General features: G+C 40.7%; 1 protein-coding gene across 2 annotated transcripts in view; it reads left to right on the forward strand.

The window, feature by feature from the left end:
- The window catches only part of tax1bp1b (Tax1 (human T-cell leukemia virus type I) binding protein 1b), a 60,729-nt gene that overhangs the window by 13,899 nt on the left and 22,888 nt on the right, over nt 1–23,942 (forward strand). For both annotated transcript variants that reach the window (XM_061915845.1, XM_061915847.1), the window contains exons 3-13: nt 11,427–11,529; nt 11,716–11,906; nt 14,178–14,336; nt 15,224–15,372; nt 17,545–17,635; nt 18,301–18,528; nt 18,609–18,860; nt 19,107–19,280; nt 19,351–19,423; nt 19,487–19,605; nt 19,679–19,804. In XM_061915845.1, the coding sequence (XP_061771829.1) occupies nt 11,427–11,529; nt 11,716–11,906; nt 14,178–14,336; nt 15,224–15,372; nt 17,545–17,635; nt 18,301–18,528; nt 18,609–18,860; nt 19,107–19,280; nt 19,351–19,423; nt 19,487–19,605; nt 19,679–19,804 (1,665 nt within the window). The remainder of the gene's footprint in view (nt 1–11,426; nt 11,530–11,715; nt 11,907–14,177; nt 14,337–15,223; nt 15,373–17,544; nt 17,636–18,300; nt 18,529–18,608; nt 18,861–19,106; nt 19,281–19,350; nt 19,424–19,486; nt 19,606–19,678; nt 19,805–23,942) is intronic.

A 23,942-nucleotide genomic window follows, 5' to 3' on the forward strand; every position in this document is an offset into this window, starting at 1 on the left:
ACTATCAGAGACAGAAACTCTTCATTTAATATAATGTCCTTTTTTGCTGCGTCAACACACTTCAATCAACACTGTCCGTAACACACAAACACACACACACCCACACACCGCAAAATGAGCTAACGTTACGCTAAAAGCTAACTAGCCTTCACCTCAAACCAGCCCTGCGAGTGAGCTGAGCTGCAGTTTGTTTCTCGAAGGTCAACGGGCTCATAGTGATGTTTAGAAAGTGGTTGACTTGGAAGTGTTTAGTATAATTTGGAGAGAGTCCGTTGCTCCCCTGCTAAAGACCTATCTGCTCGACGCTGAAGCGCTGACGACATGCGCTCTGAATACGTACTGCTGATTGGCTTGTTGCCGCTACGGTTGTAACCAATCAGATGGTTGTGTGGGAGGGACAATGCAGGGTGCTGTGTACAGACAGAGACGGAGGCAGAACGGAGCGGAGCAGCTTGTTAAGACTTTAGAATAGGCGGCTACTTCATATGTTTCGTGTGGAACTCGTTCGGTACTCCTCCGCACCGAACCGGAAACCCCGTACCGAAACAGTTCAATAAAAATACACTGACCGTTACACCCCTAGTGAGAACGTATATAGTAATTTTCTATATCGCACAGAGACATACCCGAGATATATCGAGTATATTCAATATATTGCCCAGCCCTAATCACAATATAGTATTTGTTTTCTTGAAATCATACAAAGGACATGTCAATTAAAAAAACATGACATTATTGTTGGTACTACGCTACCTGGCCTTCTTTTCCACTTTGTTTGCTAGATCATGTCTACAAATATGAATTAGGAGATGTAATTCATCACTTCTCTGTGTCTGCGGGACAGCTTCTCATAGACGTTGCCTTTGGATAACACGTCTTTCTAAGGCTTGTTTGATTTTTTTTTTTCATTTCCATCACGTTTTAATTTTGAGATAACTTTCATATTTTGTCACAGTGTCTGTACTTATCTTCCTGTTTTGTTTTCTAGTGGTAGAAATTGTTATAGACGCAGTCAAGTCGCTAGCAACGATTCATCGAGTTGCCTGCAACAACAAGGTGACGGCAATGTTTTGCAGATAAGCCTACAGTTGTTCAGTTGGTGTAGGCCATTTTTAATCCAAACAAAATAGTTCTTGTCTCCTCTTGGAAACATTTTTTTGAGGGTTTTGTTGGTGTAGCTTCCATTGTAACTGCCTTATGTGCAGTGTTGACATCTATGCTCACCCTTGCTCTCACCTTAAAGTTCCTTAAATTAAAAAAATGCTCTTGCAAAATAGCAGTGTTGCTACAGTTACATTAGCCATAGCATGAGCCAAACTCCAGTCATTAAAACTAGAACACAATTCAGTACAATAGAGAATTAAATCGTACGATAGACATTTTTATATCGTAGTATGATATTTATCGTAATATTTATTGCACAGCATTAAGTTTAGTTACTTCTAATATTTAACATCGCTTTTTGGCTTCTACTTTTTCTTAAATTATAAATGGGTTGTACTTCTATAGCGCTTTTCTACCTTCAAGGTACTCAAAGCGCTTTGACACTACTTCCACATTTACCCATTCACACACTGGAGGGAGCTGCCATGCAAGGCGCTAACCAGAAACTATCAGGAACAAGGGTGAAGTGCCTTGCTCAGGACACAACGGACGTGATGAGGTTGGTACTAGGTGGGGATTGAACCAGCGACCCTCGGGTTGCGCACGGCCACTCTCCCACTGCGCCACGTCGCCCCTTCTTGAACTGTTTTTCTCAGCCTTCCAGTGTGTATAGGCAGAATTGGGGTCAAGTTTTCTGCCATGACTGAGAACTGTTTGTTGCTTTTTTTTAGACTCCTTTTGTGTGTGTACGAGAGACAGCTGTAAATTACAACCATGAATGCCAGCTTTTTTACCCGGGCCTACGAACAATTTTTATTTAATAGAATTAGCCATTGTGAAAAAATATAGACATTAAAAGAAAATGTTTTTTTAAACCACCGATGTTAACATACGCTAGTCAAGGGTTGTCTTGCTTTATTTTCTGGTACATTTAAAAAAAATGTTGAGCAAGTTGCAAGCAAACAGCCCCTTTAACTATAAGTAACATATATATTTTCTAACAGCCTTAAAGCGTGAAAATTGGTTCAGCACAACACTCCCAATAAAGAACTGCTTTCTTTATTGATTAATGAAGTACTTGTAATGCAAAATTGTGTCGCATTCCAGGTATGCTTCACGCATCTACATTTTTCACAGGTTTTACTCAGAACTCCTGGTCTTAACAGATGTGCTGAGGTTATCAAATTTTGCATTACGTTTTTGCTGAACCTGTCTTGAGGTACATTGATGCTCTGAGTGATGTGGTGCAGTCTCCTGAGCTGAAGCTTTAAGGCACACTTTTCCTGAACATGAAGTCATATTTTAAACTTTACAACCTCAGAGGCGTTCGACTGCATTTGAAAATTACATGACATTCATTGTCAAGCTATTCTGATTTACATGAATCGACTTTACTCCGGGATTCAAATCAAAACCATAAATCCCAGTCATGATAAACATATACAAGACATTTTCTTATTACGTCGACGAATACAGCCTTTGGCCTTTTGAACATTTCTTATACAGCATGACTTGGAGTTGCTTTGAGTGTCATAGAGTAAAAGGGTTGGGGTAGAGGTGGAAGCTAGCCCGACTTTGTAATTAACATGTCTTACTCAGTGTGGGATTCTTGAACACTTCCTGCATGTGTTCAGTCTGACTGGCACTTGGACGGCCTCCTGGTATCGTTTACTGTACAACGCTCAAAACTGCACTCCATCATACTGAAAACAATATTTTACCCTCTCATTCAGCTATATACATAGATCAAATTCAACAAACACCTTGGTTCCACATCAGTCTTATGCATTCCAACATTCTTAAATGAAATCCTCTCTAAGGGTGTCAATTAAAAGTTGGCACTATTTAGTTTAATGTTCTGTGCAAAGTGTGCATACATGCATGCTAGGCATGCCTGAGGTAAGTTAAAGAGTTGCTCTCAGGAGTTTTCACCCACCGCCACTAATGAGTAGACTGGCGGGGGCTTGCCTTCAGTAATGACATAAACTCACTATGTGCATGTTTTAATTGCTTCCTGTTCTTTACTGCTGGAGCCTCAAACTGCACTGGTAAACAACGGGGGGTTTTGCAGCAACAGGGCTTCTATCTCTGGCTCTGGTGTACACTTGTTGCGTTGTGGTTCCATACTTTTACAACATGGGAGTGAAAATAACACACAATATGTTCTGAGATAGATAATCAGAATATATTTTAAATGACAAATTATTTTTTTTGACACAATTTTAATGGAAGCAGGTTTATTTTGAATGCACGTCAGAGGCAGCACGCTTAAAGCTAGCTTGCAATGTGACCGATTTTGTTGGGCAGATTTATAGCAGCAGGCTAGTTAAATATGTATTTTTAGTCCTCATTTGCCATATCCATCCATTCTCTACCGATTTCCCTTCTGGGGTCGCGGGGAGTGCTAGTGCCTATCTCAGCTACAATCGGGTGGAAGGCCGGGGTACGCCCTGGACTAGTCGCCACCTCATCGCAGGGCCAACACAGATAGACAGACAACACTCACATTCACACACTAGGGCCAATTTAGTGTTGCCAATCAACCTATCACCCGTTTGCCCTAATATCATTAAATATCACATAAAATGCATACCATTTCATTAGCATACTATTTCATTATTTAAAAAAAAAAAATCAAATCGCATTTGTACAAGATTATTTCATTAGCATACTATTTAATTATTTTTTTTTTTTTTTCCAAATCGCATTTGAACATGATTATCCTATTCCTGTACACATGAGTTGATGCAACATTTGGATTGGCGGCCAGAATTTTTTAGATTTACAGTGCTACCTTGTGTTGCGTTCCAAAAGATCTTATGTAGACCTAATGGCACAAAAACCAAAGCACAGTTTTTCCATGAATAATACTGCATATCTAATTAAACTGCTCTAGACACTAACAATATTAAAATTTTATAGAGAATAATTATAGTATTACATGCAGAAAACAATGTGCAATACATATATACTGTATGAGCATTTACAGTTGCTAGAAAAAGTATGTGAACCCTTTGGGATTACTTGGATTTCTGCATAAATTGGTCATAAAATGTGTTTTGATCTTCATTGAAGCCACAACAATAGACAAACACAGTTTAAACTGATACTGCACGAAAAATGCTACGTTTTCATCTTTTTATTGAACACAACATGTAAACATCCACAGTGCAGGGTGGCAAAAGTACAGTTGTGATCAAAATTATTCAACCCCACACAATTTTGGTGTTTTAGCAAGTTGGACATTTATTCCGTATTTTGTTTATAGTCATATCAAATAAAGATGCATTAAATAGACAAATGCAACTTGAATTACAACATTATATTTTGTAACATACCAAACAGTGTCATTTCTCTTAATATCTCATTGACAAAATTATTCAACCCCTTGAAGATCATAACTCTTAAGAACAGAATTTGAATAAGGTCTTTTCAATCAGGTGTTGAAAACACCTGTAGATGTGATTAGAACCATAACGAGCAACAATTAAACTGGTTGAAAAAGACTGACGCTCAGCTTCTTGTAGATGGTCAATGGTCTATTTGCAACATGGTGAAGTCCAGGGAGTGGTCAAAGAAGTCAAGAGAGGAGGTAATTTCTCTGCATAAGAAAGGATATGGATATTAAAAAATAGCAAAGACATTACTCATTCCAAGAGACACAGTTGGGAGCATAATTCGCAAGTTTAAAGCTAAAGGCACAGTGGAAACACTATCTGGGCGTGGTAGAAAGAGGATGCTGTGTGCAACTGCTGTCCGGTATTTGAAGCGTACAGTGGTGAAAAACCCCCCGGGTAACAGCTGAGGAACTACAACAGGACATTTTACAGGGGGGAACGCAGGTTTTGTCCCAGACAATAAGGCGCGCACTACGAAGTGAAGTCCTTCATGCCAGAACTCCCAGGCGCACCCCCCTTCTGACTACCTTCTGGATTGGGAGACGTTGGACCTTCCAACAGGAAAACGATCCCAAGCATACCTCCAAATCAACATCAGAGTAATTGCAGAAGAAGGGCTGGAAGACTCTGGAGTGGCCTTCACAGTCGCCAGGCCTAAATCCTATAGAAAACCTGTGGTGGGACTTGAAGAAGGCAGTTGCAGCACGCAAGCCCAAGAATATGAATGAACTGGAGGCCTTTGCCCAAGAGGAAGGGCTAAAATACCTGTAGATCGTTGCAAGAAACTCGTGTCCGGTTATGTATCACGTTTGAAGGATGAAATTACTGCCAAAGGGTGTTCTACTAAGTACTAAAGATGCATGTAACAAGGGGGTTAAATAATTTTGTTAATGAGATATTAAAAAGAATGTCCTTTTTTAGTATTTTGTAAAATACAGTGTTACAATTTAAGTTGCATTTGTCTTTTTAACACATCTTTATTTGATATGACTATAAACAAAATACGGAATAAATGTCCAACTTGCTAAAACACCAAAATTGTGTGGGGGTTGAATAATTTTGATCACAACTGTATGTGAGCCCCGAGGCTAATGACTTCTCCAAGAGCTGATTGGAGCCAGGACTCAGACAACATTGAGCCTAATCTATGTGACGAGATCAAATGTGTTGGTTAAAGCTGCCCCGTCCTATAAAAAACACACCTGTGACAAGTGTGCTGTTTTCAAGAAGCATTGCCTAATGTGAACCATGCTTCGCACAAAAGAGCTCACAGAAGATCTACAATCAAGAGTTGTTAACTTTCATAAATCTGGAAAGGGTTACAAAAATATCTCTTAAAGCATTGATGTCCATGTGTCCTTGGTAAGACAGACTGTCCACAAATGAAGAAAGTTCAGCACTGTTGTTACTCTCCCTAGGCATGGTCGAATGCTCAGTGAGGTGAAGAATAATCCTAGTGTGTCAGTTAAAGACTTATAGAAATCTCTGGCACATGCTGACATTATTGTTGACGAATCTACAATGTGTAAAACGGGTCCCAGACACGCGGCCCGCGGGCCAATTGCGACCCGCGAGATGTTATTTTACGGCCCCCACCTTAATATGAAAGTTTAACGTTAGTGCGGCCCGTGAGTTTTATATGAATTGCACTTGACAGTGTTGTGTTATTTGGGTCCAAAATGGCTCTTTCAACATTCTGGGATGCCTACCCCTGCGTAGGTGGAAAAGCGGCAAATGAGTGAACGCGACAGAGACGTTGCCAAGGAGACGAGGGTTTTATTTACGTGCCTGGCTGCAGTCACATCGCGACACCTGTCCATCAGTAATAACATTCCCCGTTAACCTGGACCAATTCAAACCGTTATGTGTTTACTTTATTGTTCAATTTGCATTGTCTCACACGATGAACACTACATATTTTTATATGTGACGCCAGATAACACTCCGGGAGCCGGCACTTTTTTGTGCTCTATATCCGTCCGCCGTGTTGCTGTTGGAAGGAAAAGCGGAATGGCACACATTGCGGAAATTACATTATTCTTTGTGCGTCAACTTAATACAAATATATTCCATAACCCAAAACATGTCTTTTTCAAAGCCTGCAGTGTAGAGAAATGTTAGTAATGAGCAAAGACAATTCCAGGAAAAGTGGGAGATGCAATATTTCTTTGTTGAGCACAGTGGCACTCTGACGTGTCTTATTTGCACATGGAGAGTTGCGGTGCACAAGGGATACAATTTGAAACGTCATTATCCAACTGGACATGCTGTGGAGTATGCAACATTCTTCTTAAAAAATCTTTTCTTGCGGCCCAGCCTCACCCAGACTCTGCATCCAGTGGCCCCCAGGTAAATTGAGTTTGAGACCCCTGGTGTAAAACATCGAACAAGAATGGAGTACATGGGAGGACACCACAGAGCAAGCCACTGCTGTCCAAAAAAACATTGTAGGACATAAGACATTTTCAAAAGAGCACCTGGATGTTCCACAACACTACTGGCAAAATAGTCTGTGGACAGATGAAACCAAAATTGAGTTTTTTGGAAGGAACACACAACTCTATGTGTAGACGAAAAAAGACAGAGCACACCAACATCAAAACCTCATCCCAAGTGTGAAATGTGGTAAAGGTGGTATCATGGTTTGGGGCTGCCTCAGAGCCTTGACGGATTGCTTTCATCAACGTCTGCCTCACAATACGAAGTTCCTGCAGTCCTGGGTTCAAATCCAGGCTCGGGATCTTTCTGTGTGGAGTTTGCATGTTCTCCCCGTGAATGCGTGGGTTCCCTCCGGGTAGTCCGGGTTCCTCCCACTTCCAAAGACATGCACCTGGGGATAGGTTCATTGGCAACACAAAATTGGCCTTAGTGTGTGAATGTGAGTGTGAATGTTGTCTGTCTATCTGTGTTGGCCCTGCGATGAGGTGGCGACTTGTCCAGGGTGTACCCCGCCTTCCGCCCGATTGTAGCTGAGATAGGCGCCAGCGCCACCCGCGACCCCAAAAGGGAATAAGCGGTAGAAAATGGATGGATGGATAGGTTGCAGGTCAGCTAAAAGACCATCTGTCCGCCAACTGAAGCTCAACAGAGAATGAATGGGTAATGCAGCAGGACAACAACCCCAAGCATAGAAGAAAATCAACAACAGAAGAAAATACGCCTTCTGGAGTGGCCCAGTCAGAGTGCTGATCTCAAGCCGATTGAGATGATGTGGCATGACCTCAAAAGAGCGATTCACACCAGACATCTCAAGAATATTGCTGCACTGAACCAGTTTTGTGGAGAGGAATGGTCCAAAATTCCTCCTGACCATTGTGCAGGTCTGATCTGCAACTACAGGAAATGTTTGGTTGAGGTTATTGCTGCCAAAAGAGGGTCAACCAGTTGTTAAATCCAAGGGTTCACATACTTTTTCCACCCTGCACTGTGAATGTTTAAATGTTGTGTTCAATAAAAAGATGAAAATTCTATATTTTTTGTGCTGTATTAGTTTAAGCAGACTGTGTTTGTCTATTGTTGTGACTTTAATGAAGCGCATAATATATTTTTATCACCAATTAATGCAGAAATCCAAGTAATCCCAAAGCTTTCACATACTTTTTTTTGCAACTGTAACCTAGGCCTGGGCAATACCGGCTAAAAATAAAATGTCAGATTTTTTCACAAAAATATCCGATTTTTTGTCCTCCTACTTCTTTAAAGAAACCAACTAATACAGATAACAGGTAATTCAGAACAAGTTTTGCTTTTATTTGATCAAAAACTATTAATTTGAAATGGCACTGCATACACTGCATCTTACTCTTAGCAAAATTGGAATTTGTGTAAGTTTATTTTTAGACCAGATATAAATTGTCCATTTTATTCAATAATTTTCAAATAAATACTTTATGAGCCTTCTCTGTGAGGCAATACTTCTGCTTCAATAAAATACTTCTGTAAACAAAAATTTAGCATTGTACATTGCATGCGAAAAAATAATTACCTCCAACATTGAGATTAATAAAGTGCAAACTTAAAACTTATATCTTTAAAAAAATACTTAAGTAAATAAGTTTAGCATTGCACATTGCATACAAATTAACTCCCAAGAAACCAATAAAGTTAGCAATAATCATTAATTAGTAATACAAATCAATCATATCAATAAACTGCAAACTTAAAACCTATGTTTTAATTAAAATACTACTGTGAATAAAAATGTATTGTTGTACATTATATGCAGACAAATAACCAAGTAAAACATTGAGATGTCTATGTAGTTTTAGTAGGTGGATAAATGCAGGCTTTTCACTTAAGTTTTCTGGGTTCCTTGTTCGTGTGTACTGATGGTAAAGACAATATACACTTCATTGCACATGTAATACAGTGGGGCAAAAAAGTATTTAGTCAGTCACCGATTGTGCAAGTTCTCCCACTTAAAATTATGACTGAGCCTAACCAGGCTCCAGACCTCAAACCCGTAGAAAATCTGTGGAGGGAGTTGAAAGTCTGCACATCACTGCTCTCGAGGAGATCTGCATAGAGGAATTGGCCAAAATACCAGTTACTGTGTGCGCAAACCTGGTAAAGACCTATAGTAATCGTTTCACCTCTGTTATTGCCAACAAAGGTAATATTACAAAGTATTGAGTTGAATTTTTGTTCTTGACCAAATACTTATTTTCCACCATAATTTACAAATAAATTCTTAAAAATTCCTACAAAGTGAATTCCTGGATTTTTTTAAAAATTCTGTGTCACAGTTGAAGTCTACCTATGATGAAAATTATAGACCTCTGTCATCATTTTAAGTGGGAGAACTTGCACAATCGGTGGCTGACTAAATACTTTTCCCCCACTGTATATCACTATAATGATGAATAAAATTGTTAAAATTTCACAAGAGTTTTGCAGAAGCACACAAGCGTACGAGCTGTCCAGTTTGGATGTGCAGAGTGAGTACCCTAGTGATTGCTATGTGCATTCCATACTGCACATGGTACTTTTTGTAAATGATTTTGCCACAGTATGCTGCTGCTTAGGTGGATTTGTTGCTGCGGTCTTTTTTCGCCTTGTAAAGAGTTGCATTCCCCTCGCTCAGTTCGATGCTGTTTTAAATTATTTTTAAAATAAACTTTGCAGCAAACAGTCTCTTTTTCTACGGAATCCAAGCCTGTTGCAGAAAATCCAAAGCATTGGCAACACTTTCATTTTTCTTTGGAAAAAAAGTCTCACGCTCATTTGCCTTAGCATTAGCTATGTTTTGCTCGGCTTGTGGATCTCGGCTGAGGATATAAGGGGGCAGGTGAGGGCTACGGAAATTCATGGTGGCAAAAAACATGTCGGGGCAAGAGGAGAAAAACATAGATTTGAGATTTTTTAAATTGTCTGCAACAAAAAACTTGAATTTGTCGATGAAATCGATATATCGCCCAGGCCTAATTTAACGTCATTTTTACCTCTATTGACAACTCTTGTTGGTGAACATAGCAATGAGCTGAGGAAGGAGGGGTGGGCAGAGTTGAATGGATGACACCTTCGTACTCTGTTACAAGTTCTTTCTCGGTTTTAATAGTGTTTCTCACCTTTATCAACGTGCTGGCAACTTTCTTTGGCCTCATTGTATTTAAAAAAAAATGTTTTACTTAAAAGCACAGAGAGACTTGTGTTGTAACTGTTGGTTAGCAAACTTCAGAGTCAACCAGTGACAATGTCATAGAGGGTCGAGGGAGCTTGGTGAGCTTGCACGTTTTGTGATTGAAAACTCAAAATACAAACTTATTTGGTTCTTGAACAGGGTTCGTAAATAGAAAAGTTAGTAAGTTCAAGAAAATGTTATCACAAAAAACAATGTGTACATGAAAGGTTCCATCCTCGACTAATGTCCATATTTTAGGAAACTTTTTTCAAATTGAACACAATACAAAGCCATATACAGTACTGTATGTCAAACAAAAATAACAAGTGGGGGATGGATCAACTTTCTATGTAATAACAAAGTCAAAACAACTAGCTGAACTGTCCTCATTTGCAGCCGCCTGACGACACACATCGTCACTAGCCCTGTGGCACACTCAGTTTGATATCATAAAACTGTAACTTTAACAGCCATGTCCTTACAATAATTGAGAATTAATTAAAATCCACTTTACCTTTGCGATTTATCTTCTTGGCGTGCAGCGAGAGGGGTAGTGGGGGTTGGGGTGTGTGTGTGTGTGAGCGTGGTCGAAAATACTACTACGTCCTGAAGAACACTTCCTGAGTTTCAAACCACATATTGCTTGTCCACTACTTTCTTTGGAATCATATTGTGCTTGAAAAACTAGAACATTTTTTAAAAATATGTTTTAAACAAAATGAGCACTGGAGGCTGTTAACCCCCTAGGCTGATGAAATGGGCATAACATTTCTGCACTGCAAGGGACATAATGGGTGGGTGAAACGTTGGTACGCTGAGACAAAGTTCGTGCGCCAAACCACATTTTTAAGTGGTATGCGATTTGTAAATCATAGAGTCCGTATATTGAGGGGGTCGTAAATTGGGTTTACATTGTACGAACACTGTTGGAGTCACGCAGTGTATTATTAACACAAGACTGAGTCACCAACGCATGCAATTCTTTTTTTAGTCATTCGATTCTGTGGTATGATACGTAAGTTTAAACATACTAGGTTGTTACAAGCAATGTATGGCGGTATGGCTAACAAAATTCGGGTAAACATTTGACGAAAATTTAGTTTGAAGACCGAAACCTACCAAAAAGTGAGGTACCACTGTATTCACAAACGTTGTTTAGCACTGTCACCCTAACAGTGATTGTAAACTGCATTGGTCCTGTATGCCACATCTTGGGTGTTTCTCTGACGTCTCCATTATTATTATAATACACTAATGTGGAGAGGACATAGGGTTGATAGAATTTCCTGCAATGTTTCACACAGGTTGGCTGGAGCACCGCAAGGGACTATTACACATTCCTGTGGTCCCCCCTCCCTGAGAACTATGTGGACGGCACCGCAGTCAACAGAACAGTGGTCTTTCAGGGTAAAATCATAGTTCTACATCATTTGATAGCTTTTAATAAACCACATGGCAGGAGACTATTTAACTCTTGTTTAAGTGTTTCATGAAAAAGATTGGCGTTTGTGGCAGATCAATTGTGATTCACTTGAGTAGTCAATAATTGACAAAAGAGAAACGCTTTGTGTTGATTATCACTTCCTTTTCTAGGATATTACGTGCCCAATGATGACGGCGAGTTCTACCAATTCTGCTATGTGACCCACAAAGGGGAGATTCGGGGAGCCAGCACACCTTTCCTGTTCCGTGCCAACAGCCCTTCAGAGGAAGAGCTGTTGACCGTGGAGGATGAATGTAACTCTGATATCCTGGTGGTCACTACCAAAGCTGGCTTTCTTGAGGTAAGGCCACCACAACCAGCATTCCTAACTGCAGATACTGCATTTCTGCATAAACTACTGTGTCTTAATAATTAAACTTTTTTTTTCGAAAAAAAGAAAAGAAAATTATTGAAAAACATTGTTTACTGATTTATCCTCCGACATGAAGTGATTAAATTTTGTGCCTGACCGAGATTGTGGTGGCTAGGAAGTATTTATCTAATTTTGGACTTGCAGTGAGAAATATGCGCAAGACAAAGTATTGAATAAGCTTTTTGCATAAGAAAACGTATACAGTAGTACCTCAACTTATGAGCTTAATTGTATCTGTGATGGAGCGATTAACTTAAGACTTGCATCTAAGTCCTTGGTTAGCGTTGAACTCATTCTGCTTCACTATGGTACAGACTAGCAGTGATACGCTCTTACTGCTTTGTTAAGTTGGCTGGACATTTGGGTCATGTTTTTTATTTTTTTTCATTAATTCAGTGAAGATCATCCACATCTTCTCAGCACTGTCACACTCCCTTTTCTTTGTTTAAATGGTTGGAAAAAATGTTTTTGTCCATCTCTAGCTATAAGCTAATGCTAGCGATACAGTAAAACCAGATGCTACGGGTAGATCTTACAGTAGGGGTGTACAAAGTGCCGCCCGAGGGCCATTTGCGGCCTGCAACTAATTGTTTGCCGGCCCGCCACACATTCTGGAAATGCTATTGCAAAAATAAAACTGAACACTTAAAAAAAGGTAAATGAGGTGAAATCTAATGAAAAAAAGTTGCAATGTTGACACAAAAATGCCATGCAGGCTGTTTTTTTCTTCCTTTTGTCTTTCTTTATTTTTCTTTTTTTGCCATTGCTCCAAAAAAAAAAAATCTATGTTATAATTATTTTCAAGGCTCCAATTCAAGTATTTCACTTTAAAATGTTTTGTAAATATTGCATATATTGTGTAGTTGCCATATAAAAACATCAGTTTTCTTTGACAAAAGAGCATAAAACAAACAAAATAAGAGTTAAAATCTAAAATCGATAGATTTTGATCCTGTAACTTAAATAAATAAATAAATGGGTTGTACTTGTATAGCGCTTTTCTACCTTCAAGGTACTCAAAGCGCTTTGACACTACTTCCACATTTACCCATTCACACATACATTCACACACTGATGGAGGGAGCTGCCATGCAAGGTGCTAACCAGCACCCATCAGGAGCAAGGGTGAAGTGTCTTGCTCAGGACACAACGGATGTTACGAGGTTGGTACTAGGTGGAATTTGAACCAGGGACCCTCGGGTTGCGCACGGCCACTCTCCCACTGCACCACGCCTATGTGTTTAAAGTAAAAGAAAAACCTAATAAAAATGTATCACTTTATGAGTGGGGCACCCTTTGGATCACAAATATATTTATTGGTATTTTATATATCTTTTCACTGTTATTACTCAAAAAATATAAAGTAATTAAAATCAATCGTGTCCTGCATTATTGATCTTTTAGGGCTTTAATTAATAAATACTGCATATTTCAGTTTTAATATAAAAAAAAAGTAGTTTTTGACAGAAAAGTACTTTATATCAACTTGAAGTTGATATAGAGATTTATTGTAAGCGTTGAATAAAAAATATTAATAATAGTCATTTAACTTATTTTTAACATATTAATGACTGAGACCCTTTATGGTCCCCGGGACCCTTAAAGGTAAAATAAAAAAAATAAAAAATCCATACATTTTGTTCTGGTTTGAAAATGACAAAATATCAAAATGACCCCCGCACGCTTTCATTTTTCCATGTGCGGCTCTCAGTGGAAAAAGTTTGAACATTCCTGTCTTACAGTGTTCACTGTGGCATTCGCTACGCTAACCAATGGAAGGGATGCTAGTAACTCAGCATTTGTGTGCAACTTGAAACGTAACAAAAAATTAGCAGAAAGACAGCTCTTATCTCAGAATACTCTTCAGTTGGGGTATCACTGCGCCTGGTTTAAAAACAAGCCCAAAAGCATGATAGTGTGCTCACCCTGCTTCAAAGTGAGTATAGGGTTTTGTGGATGATGCGTTATGTTGGTTTCACATTTTCTTTTTTCTTTTTTACAAAAAGCAAAGCTATCGTAGGCCCGGACAAAGTTAAGCAAATTAATTGAGTGTCTCAAAGTAATTGGGTGAAATTGTGTTCAAATGTTGGACTATTACACTTTCAGTTTTCATTGCCTCAATGTAGTTGATGGTACACATTGTGCACAAATGTTAGTTTGCAGGCATTTTACGTTTAACAAGGTCTATTCTCTGTGCAGCAAAAGGTGGAAGAAATCCAGAGAGAGAAAGATGAGCTGGTCAAAAAGGTGGCTGTTCTGCAGCAGGAGATGGAGCAGTTGAAAACAGCCAAAGAGAGCTTGCAGGAGGAGTGTGAGCATGAGAAGGAGAACTGCGTTGTGATGAAAAGACATAATCAAGTAAGATTACAGTGCAGTAGAAAGATTTTGCTGCACACATTTGATTTGAACCCAGTGAGGAAATCATATATGCGACTTCCTCTTATTTTGGTTAACATTAAGACAAATGTCTAAGGAGCATGTCTCTTAGCAGCCCTTCAAGAAAGACATCAACCCCTATTCAAACATGTGCGTAAATCATGTTTTTGACAAACATGTATGTCTGTATTATCAGTATCTCAATCTAACATTTTTATAGCGCTAAGTCTTAAACATAAATCTCCTTTTTTTTTTAAAATGCTTTCAATTGAGAGAAAGTAATGACTGATTTTGTGGCTGTTAATTTAATGGCTATGATTTTATGTTTATTATGTGGCGTGAATATAAAGAATTCCCAATTCTTCTCTTTAAATACATGTTTCCATGCTTATCTAAAAGAGCTAGGAATCTCAGGGTCATAAAATAGGAAGCAATGCATGGCTGCACAACTTTTATTCTTTACACTGGAGTGCTGTGGTAGTTTTACTACGTCGATATAACGTAAAACTTTTGCTTATGGGTACTGGTTAAAAAAAAAGTAACATTTTTGGATCAAATCTCATACATACTGAAATTATTATCTATTTGCGTCCACTATTCAATGTTAACGTAATAAATAAGAATAAATACTAAAAAAAGGCCCTGCGATGAAATAGTGACTTGTCCAGGGTGTACACCGCCTTCCGCCCGATTGTAGATGAGATAGGCAGCAGCAACCCCCGCGACCCCAAAGGGAATAAGCAGTAGAAAAATGGATGGATGGATGGATAAATATTAAAAATATTTATATTTTACATTTAGTATTAGTTTTTATATACTTCAGTAATTCTTACATTGTGTTTTGTGTAACTAAATCTGATGCCTTGCAGGAGGTGCAAAATTCTGCCATGGCCTTGCAAGAAGAAAAAGAGGAAGTTAAGAGAAGGCTGGAGGAGGCCACATCCAGGGTGTTACAGCTGGAAGAGGACCTTATTGGAGTGACCCAGAGAGGCTTGCAAAAGGAAACTGAGCTGGACTGGTAAATACCTACAACTTTATGTAGTGGTTGAATACTTGCAGTCACAGAAGTTCATTTTAGATATAGTTTCTAGTACAGCCAGAGGTGCATGACACGAAAAGAGGTCGGGGGGGATCGATCCATAAATTGGTGGTGTCGACACCAAGGGTAACATCAGAATATGGCCAATACTAGAGTTGTTGATTCAATATTTTTATATTCTGAAAAAAAAATGTTGTTCGTGTCAATATTTGCAAACACTGGGAATAATTCTTTGGACATAAGAGGAGTTTGAGTGCAAAAACCAAAATATTTAAAACTAAGTTATAGTTGGTAGTTTTTAGTCAGGTTTAGTTATTGTGTAGTGTTGCCTTTGTTTTGCTCTAACAATTGTATGTAATAAAAGAGCATAAGGAAGTTGTTTAAAGGCCTACTGAAACCCACTACTACCGACCATGCAGTCTGATAGTTTATATATCAATGATGAAATATTAACTTTGCAACACATGCCAATACGGCCTGTTTAGTTTACTAAATTGCAATTTTAAATTAAACGTCGCGGACTGTCAGGAAATATTAGCGCAGCACCATTTGCGGCTAAAAGTCATCTTTTTTCATCGCGCAATTAAACAGTATTCTGGACATCTGTGTTGCTGAACCTTTTGCAATTTGTTCAATTAATAATGGAGAAGTCAAAGTAGAAAGATGGAGTTGGGAAGCTTTAGCCTTTAGCCACACAAACACACAGTGATTTCTTGTTTAAAATTCCTAGAGGTGAAGCTTTACTATGGATCAGAGCGGTCAAGCAAACATGGTTCCCGACCACTTGTCAACCGGCAGGTTTCGGTGAGAAAGTTGTGTTAAAAAGTCGCCTCTTACCGGATATCTGTGGAGTTTGCGCCGTCCTTGTATCTGCCGTGACTTCCCTCAGACACTGGCCTCAAGACACTTGTGGACACACCCCTCCGACTATCAGGTACTATTTAATCTCACTAAAAAACTAGCAACACAATAGAAAGATAAGGGATTTCCCAGAGTTATCCTAGTAAATGTGTCTAAAAACATCTGAATCCTTCCCAATGCAATCGCCTTTTTTTTTTTTTTAACTTTATTTTATTTATTTATTTTTTTTCTAGTCTTTCGCTATCAATATCATCATCCACAAATCTTTCATCCTCGCTCAAATTAATTTGGAAATTGTCGTTTTCTTGGTCCGAATAGCTCTTGCTGCTTGAGGCTCCCATTATAAACAATGTGAGGACGTGAGGAGCCCTCACCCTTGTGACGTCATTGTCTGCGACTTCCGGTAAAGGCAAGGCTTTTTTATCAGCACCAAAAGTTGCAAACTTTATCGTCGATGTTCTCTGCTAAATCCTTTCAGCAAAAATATGGCAATATCGCAAAATGATCAAGTATGACACATAGAATGGACCTGCTATCCCCGTCTAAATAAAAAATCTCATTTCAGTAGGCCTTTAAATAGTGTGCTGATAGTTTTAAGGTGCCAATAGTACCCACTATAAATAAGTAGAAAAATGTACAGTAAATGTGATGGGTATTGGTATTGGCCAAACTCACTCAAGGATGATCGGAATCGGCAGCATAAATCCCTGTTCGGAACATCCCTACCTTGAAGCTTTAATAATTAACTTTTTGTGTTATCCTGTTCGGTGTGTGTGCGTGTGCGTGCGTGTGCGTGCGTGCTTGCGTGCGTGCGTGCGTGTGTGCGTGCATAGTATATTATAAATCGAAGTATATCTTTGACAATTTAAATAAACAGCACGTTTGAGACGGTGTTCTGGCAGGACACACACATACTCCTCAAATTCACACACACACTTCCTGCATGTGTGTAACAAGGCTTCGGAAAATGTAATAGTGTCTTACTGAGTCTGCATTCCCTTTTGAAGGAATTCCCATGAGTACATTGTTTAGCCATGTAAACAAGGACACAGCTGCATTAAAATCGGTTACAAAAGACAAATATCTCCGATACTGGTAGAAACTCCACATCCTGAAGCATAAAAACCCGACAGTATGATGCAGACTTAATTTTGTTAGTTGTAATTTTTCATGAAAGGACAGTTCCTGTAGGTGAAAATAAAATTTTCCACCAGCTTTTTCTGTTTGCAATTGGTCATAAAAATGACATTTGTATCAAATTAGTAACCGTATTGATGATGTGTTTTGTAGCCTGAAGGATCGAATGAAGAAGCTCACTACAGAGAAGGAAAATCTCGAGTCTCAATTAAAAAATGAAAGGGATGAGAAGGAACTTTACAAGGTAATGCTGTCCTGGTAGTTTAATGTGTTTCTTAGTTTTATGTGCTTTATTGGGATAATGCTGCTCCTTCCTGGTCATTTTGTTGTTACTTCAAAGGTTAAAAGCAGCATTGCATTGCAATGCTAAAGTTCCAGAATATGGCAGGAATTAGCTCTCATGTCACATAATCATTTTCTCAATTAGGTTGGCAGCGGTTCACTTGACAACTATGTTCAGTGGCAGCTTTATGTCATCCCAGATTTACAGCTTTTTTTTTAAATTATTACATAGTTTAAAAAGGGAGGTCCACTTTACCAGAGTTTCCTGTTTCTGTTTTGAACCTTTTTTTTAATTACTATGATTATTTTTGCACACTTTTCCCCAAACATGCAGTCTAAAGTTGGCTAGCCTATTTAAGAAGTGTTTTGTGTTTTTGCATCTTTGTTGTGGTGGGGACTGCACAGGAAATAAGACGGCCACAAACTACACATTTATCACGGAAATGGTAAAAAAAAAAACATTAGTAATTTAACTTTGGAAGGGCTTTTTTTTTCTCATATCATTCTGTTCTGTCATTAAAGTCATTGCACATTTATTTTGATTGTCTCTTTATTACCTGATTGTTATTGCATAAATGTGCCTTTTATGGTGATTAATGAGCTCTCGCTTATGTGTGTTTGTATCAGATTCACCTGAAAAACCGTGAGTTGGAGAACACTAAGCTAAGTGCGGCGCTGCAGAAGCTAAAGTCGGTGGATGTAAACAAAGACAACACCATTGCACAGTGTAAAGAGGAAGTGGAACACCTGCAGATGTGCATTGCTCAGTGTAAAGAGGAAGTGGAACACCTGCAGATGTGCCTTACAGAGAAGGAGAATCAGTACAGAGAAATCATGGCCAAGGTTTCTCATTTGGTAATCAACCGAGAGATGATTTGAAAAAAAAAAAAATTAAAAGTGCCTTTTTGCCTACAACGTGTTAATTGATGAAACAGGGAGATCTGAAAGCCCTGAAAGAACAACTGCGGCAGAAAGAGGAGCAACTCCAAGCCAACCAGCAGCAGTCCTCTCTGTTGGCCGCCGAACTGAGGGATGCGTCTAGCACCCGCGACCGCACCATGTCCGAATTGTACCATATGAAGCTGGAAGCGGATGCTCTACGTCAGGCCAAAGCCGAGGCTCAGGCTCACTGTGATCGCCTGCAGAGCCTGGTAGAGCAGATGAAGGCAGAGGCCAAACATGAAGCCGTAAGTCAATGCTTTTTTGGAAAAAATAAAACTTTGAGTGGTGCCGGTCGACCCTAAATAGTTATTCCCAATGCAAAAAAAATTAATAGCTATGATTCAAGTGAAAAAATAAGTTCACCGGCTACTACTCAAATAATATAAGCAGAATAAAACAAAAAGGGCCTGATCTACTATAGGATTGCGTATATTAAAACACATGCAAACTTCTGGGGTGTCCACATTTTGTCAATTCACTGTCACCTACAGGCCAAAGCAGAGGAAGATTTGTGTGGCACAGACCCAGCTCTTGTAGCAGAGCTTCAGAGAGAGGTGGAGGACCTGAAGCTGCGGCTGCACATGGCAGCAGAGCATTACAAAGAGAAATACAAGGAGTGTACACGACTGCAAAAGCAAGTGCTGAAACTGTCTGAGCAGCAAGGGGTGGGTCCACTAAGCAACACTGCATAGTGCAGTTTGCACTTTGTTCACCTTTTGTTGGATCTTTTTTTAGGAGCAGAAGAGAGGCTCAACACAAGAGCTGATGACTGTGCCTGCATCAGTTAGTCCAGACACATCTGTGCCAGGTATTATAAAATGCACTACATACTCTTGTTTGGTTATTTAATAAGCCATCATGGTCCTCACAGGGAGTCCTGGTTCTGAAGTTCCCTTGCTGGAGGCCATCATCCAGGAGAAGCTGAAAGGCATCAGTAGAGATGTTTTCGACAGGAATGATAAATACAGGAAATACAAACAGATGTTGTTGGTAACAAAACCTACTTTTTCGTATCCAGTGCTGTTACCTACAAAGCAGTTGTTCACCTCCCTTTGCTCTTAAGGAGGAGAAGGAGCGGAGCTGCATGTTTGCGGATGAACTCGCCAAGATGGAGGTGAAATATAAGGAGCAACTAAAGGTTAATGACAACCTGAAGCTGCAGTTGGCCTCAGAGGAAGACCGCTGCAAGGTGGGTGCAACAGCAGACATAATTTTTTGTTGGTACACTTTTTTTACACACTTAAACTTACTGAACTGAACGATTCTGAAAAGCAAGCACAATATAAAACTCATGTTGCAGCTTTTAATGTAGTTTTTATTTTAATTTGTCGTCTTTGCATTTGTTTTTTATTGTTATCCTTTTCCAAGCCTGTTCTTTTATTGGTCTTATTATTTTGTTCAAATTAATTTTTATTTTTTTTTGTATTTTTTCTAGTTCGGCACCTAACTAGAAGTGCAATGAGCAGCAAGTGCAGAATTACATTATGTACAGAAATATACAGTGAATAAGTGCATAGTTTGACATATAGATGGCTAGATGACTGTACAGATATCTGAAATGTTATAGTCACATTTATGGATTGTTATATACAGAAAGAGGCGTGATGACCGTCCTACATGGATGGATTATATACAGTGGGGCAAAAAAGTATTTAGTCAGCCACCGATTGTGCAAGTTCTCCCACTTAAAATGATGACAGAGGTCTGTAATTTTCATCATAGGTACACTTCAACTGTGAGAGACAGAATGTGAAAAAAAAAATCCAGGAACTCACATTGTAGGAATTTTCAAGATTTTATTTGTAAATTATGGTGGAAAATAAGTAATTGGTCACTTCAAACAAGGAAGATCTCTGACTCTCACAGACCTGTAACTTCTTCTTTAAGAAGCTCTTCTGTCCTCCACTCGTTCCCTTTATTAATGGAACCTGTTTGAACTCGTTATCTGTATAAAAGACACCTGTCCACAGCCTCAAACAGTCAGACTCCAAACTCCACTATGGCCAAGACCAAAGAACTGTTGAAAGACACCAGGAAAAGAATTGTAGACCTGCACCAGACTGGGAAGAGTAAATCTACAATAGGCAAGCAGCTTGGTGTGGGAGCAATAATCAGAAAATACAAGACCACTGATAATCTCCCTCGATCTGGGGCTCCACGCAAAATTTCATCCGGTGGGGTCAAAATGATCATGAGAACGTTGAGCAAAAATCCCAGAACCACACGGGGGGACCTGGTGAAGGACCTGCAGAGAGCTGGGACCAACGTAACAAAGGTTACCATCAGTAACACACTACGCCGACAGGGAATCAAATCCTTCAGTGCCAGACGTGTCCCCCTGCTTAAGCTAGTGCATGTCTAGGCGCGTCTGAAGTTTGCCAAAGAGATAAATAAATAAATAAATAGATGGGTTGTACTTGTATAGCGCTTTTCTACCTTCAAGGTACTCAAAGCGCTTTGACACTACTTCCACATTTACCCATTCACACACACATTCACACACTGATGGAGGGAGCTGCCATGCAAGGCGCCAACCAGCACCCAACAGGAGCAAGGGTGAAGTGTCTTGCTCAGGACACAACGGACGTGACGAGGTTGGTACTAGGCGGGAATTGAACCAGGGACGCTCGGGTTGCGCACGGCCACTCTCTCCACTGCGCCACGCCGTCCCTAGAGCACATGGATGATACAGCAGAGGATTGGGAGAATGTCATGTGGTCAGATGAAACCAAAGTATAACTTTTTGGTATAAACTCAACTCGTCGTGTTTGGAGGAAGAAGAATACTGAGTTGCATCCCAAGAACACCACACCTACTGTGAAGCATGGGGGTGGAAACATCATGCTTTGGGGCTGTTTTTCTGCTAAGGGGACAGGACGACTGATCCGTGTTAAGGAAATAATAAATGGGGCCATGTATCGTGAGATTTTGAGCCAAAACATCCTTTCATCAGTGAGAGCTTTGAAGATGAAACGTGGCTGGGTCTTCCAGCATGACAATGATCCCAAACAGACCGCCCGGGCAACCAAGGAGTCGCTCCGTAAGAAGCATTTGAAAGTCCTGGAGTGGCCTAGCAAGTCTCCAGACCTCAACCACATAGAAAATCTGTGGAAGGAGTTAAAAGTCCGTGTTGCTCGGCGACAGCCCCAAAACATCACTGCTCTCGAGAAGATCTGCATAGAGGAATGGGCCAAAATGCCAGCTACTGTGTGTGCAAATCTGGTAAAAACCTATAGTAATCATTTGACCTCTGTTATTGCCAACAAAGGTTATATTACAAATTATTGAGTTGAATTTTTGTTATTGACCAAATACTTATTTTGCACCATAATTTACAAATAAATTCTTAAAAATTTCTACAAAATGAATTCCTGGATTTTTATTTTTTTTACATTCTGTCTCTCACAGTTGAAGTGTACTTATGATGAAAATTACACACCTCTGTCATCATTTTAAGTGGGAGAACTTGCACAATTGGTGGCTGACTAAATACTTTTTTGCCCCACTGTATATACCGTATTTTTCGGATTCTAAGTCGCTCCGGAGTATACGTCGCACCGGCCGAAAATGCATATTAAAGAAGGAAAAAACATGTCTCACTGGAGTATAAGTCGCATTTTTGGGGGAGATTTATTTTATATATATTATTTTATATATTTTTTATAACTCCTCTCTGAGCTGCCACCTTATCGTGGTAGAGTAGTTTGCGTGTCCCAATGATCCTAGGAGCTATGTTGTCCGGGCCTGGTAGGGTCTCCCAAGGCAAACAGGTTCTAGGTGAGGGATCAGACAAAGAGCAGTTCGAAGACCTTTATGAAGAAGAAAAAACATAGACCCAGATTTCCCTCGCCCGGACGCGGGTCACCGGGGCCTCCCTCTGGAGCCAGGCCCGGAGGTGGGGCACGATGGCGAGCGCCTGTTCCCATGGGGCCCGGCCGGGCACAGCCCGAAGAGGCAACGTGGGTCACCCCTCCAATGGGCTCACCACCCATACCAGGGGCCATAGAGGTCGGGTGCAATATGAGCTGGGCGGCAGCCGAAGGCAGGGCACTTGGCGGTCCGATCCTCGGCTAGAGAAGCTAGCTCTTGGGACGTGGAACGTCACCTCACGGGGGGGGAAAGAGCCTGAGCTAGTGCGCGAAGTTGAGAAGTTCCGGCTGGATATAGTCGGACTCACTTCGACGCACAGCAAGGGCTCTGGAACCAGTTCTCTCGAGAGGGACTGGACCCTCTTCCACTCTGGCGTTGCCGGCAGTGAGAGGCGACGGGCTGGGGTGGCAATTCTTGTTGCCCCCCGGCTCAAAGCCTGCACGTTGGAGTTTAACCCGGTGGACGAAAGGGTAGCCTCCCTCCGCCTTCGGGTGGGGGGACGGGTTCTGACTGTTGTTTGTGCTTACGCACCAAACAGCAGTTCAGAGTACCCACCCTTTTTGGGAGCACTCGAGGCAGTACTGGAAAGTGCTCCCCCTTGTCCTACTGGGGGACTTCAACGCTCACGTTGGCAACGACAGTGAAACCTGGAGAGGCGTGATTGGGAAGAATGGCCGCCCGGATCTGAACCCGAGTGGTGTTTTGTTATTGGACTTTTGTGCTCGTCACAGTTTGTCCATAACAAACACCATGTTCAAACATAAGGGTGTCCATATGTGCACTTGGCACCAGGACACCCTAGGCCGCAGTTCCATGATCGACTTTGTAGTTGTGTCATCGGATTTGCGGCCTTATGTTTTGGAAACTCGGGTGAAGAGAGGGGCGGAGCTTTCTACCGATCACCACCTGGTGGTGAGTTGGCTGCGATGGTGGGGGAGGATGCCGGACAGACCTGGGAGGCCCAAACGCATTGTGAGGGTCTGCTGGGAACATCTGGCAGAGTCTCCTGTCAGAGAAAGTTTCAATTCCCACCTCCGGAAGAACTTTGAACATGTCACGAGGGAGGTGCTGGACATTGAGTCCGAGTGGACCATGTTCCGCACCTCTATTGTTGAGGCGGCTGATCGGAGCTGTGGCCGCAAGGTAGTTGGTGCTTGTCGGGGCGGCAATCCTAAAACCCCTTGGTGGACACCAGCGATGAGGGATGCCGTCAAGCTGAAGAAGGAGCCCTATCGGGTCCTTTTGGCTCATAGGACTCCGGAGGCAGTGGACAGGTACCGACAGGCCAAGCGGTGTGCAGCTTCAGCGGTCGCTGAGGCAAAAACTCGAACATGGGAGGAGTTCGGGGAAGCCATGGAAAACGACTTCCGGACGCCTTCGATGCGATTCTGGACCACCGTCCGCCGCCTCAGGAAGGGGAAGCAGTGCACTATCAACACCGTGTATGGTGCGGATGG

This window comes from Nerophis ophidion, linkage group LG11 (assembly GCF_033978795.1).
Source record: "Nerophis ophidion isolate RoL-2023_Sa linkage group LG11, RoL_Noph_v1.0, whole genome shotgun sequence".
NCBI classification, from domain to species: Eukaryota; Metazoa; Chordata; class Actinopteri; order Syngnathiformes; family Syngnathidae; genus Nerophis; species Nerophis ophidion.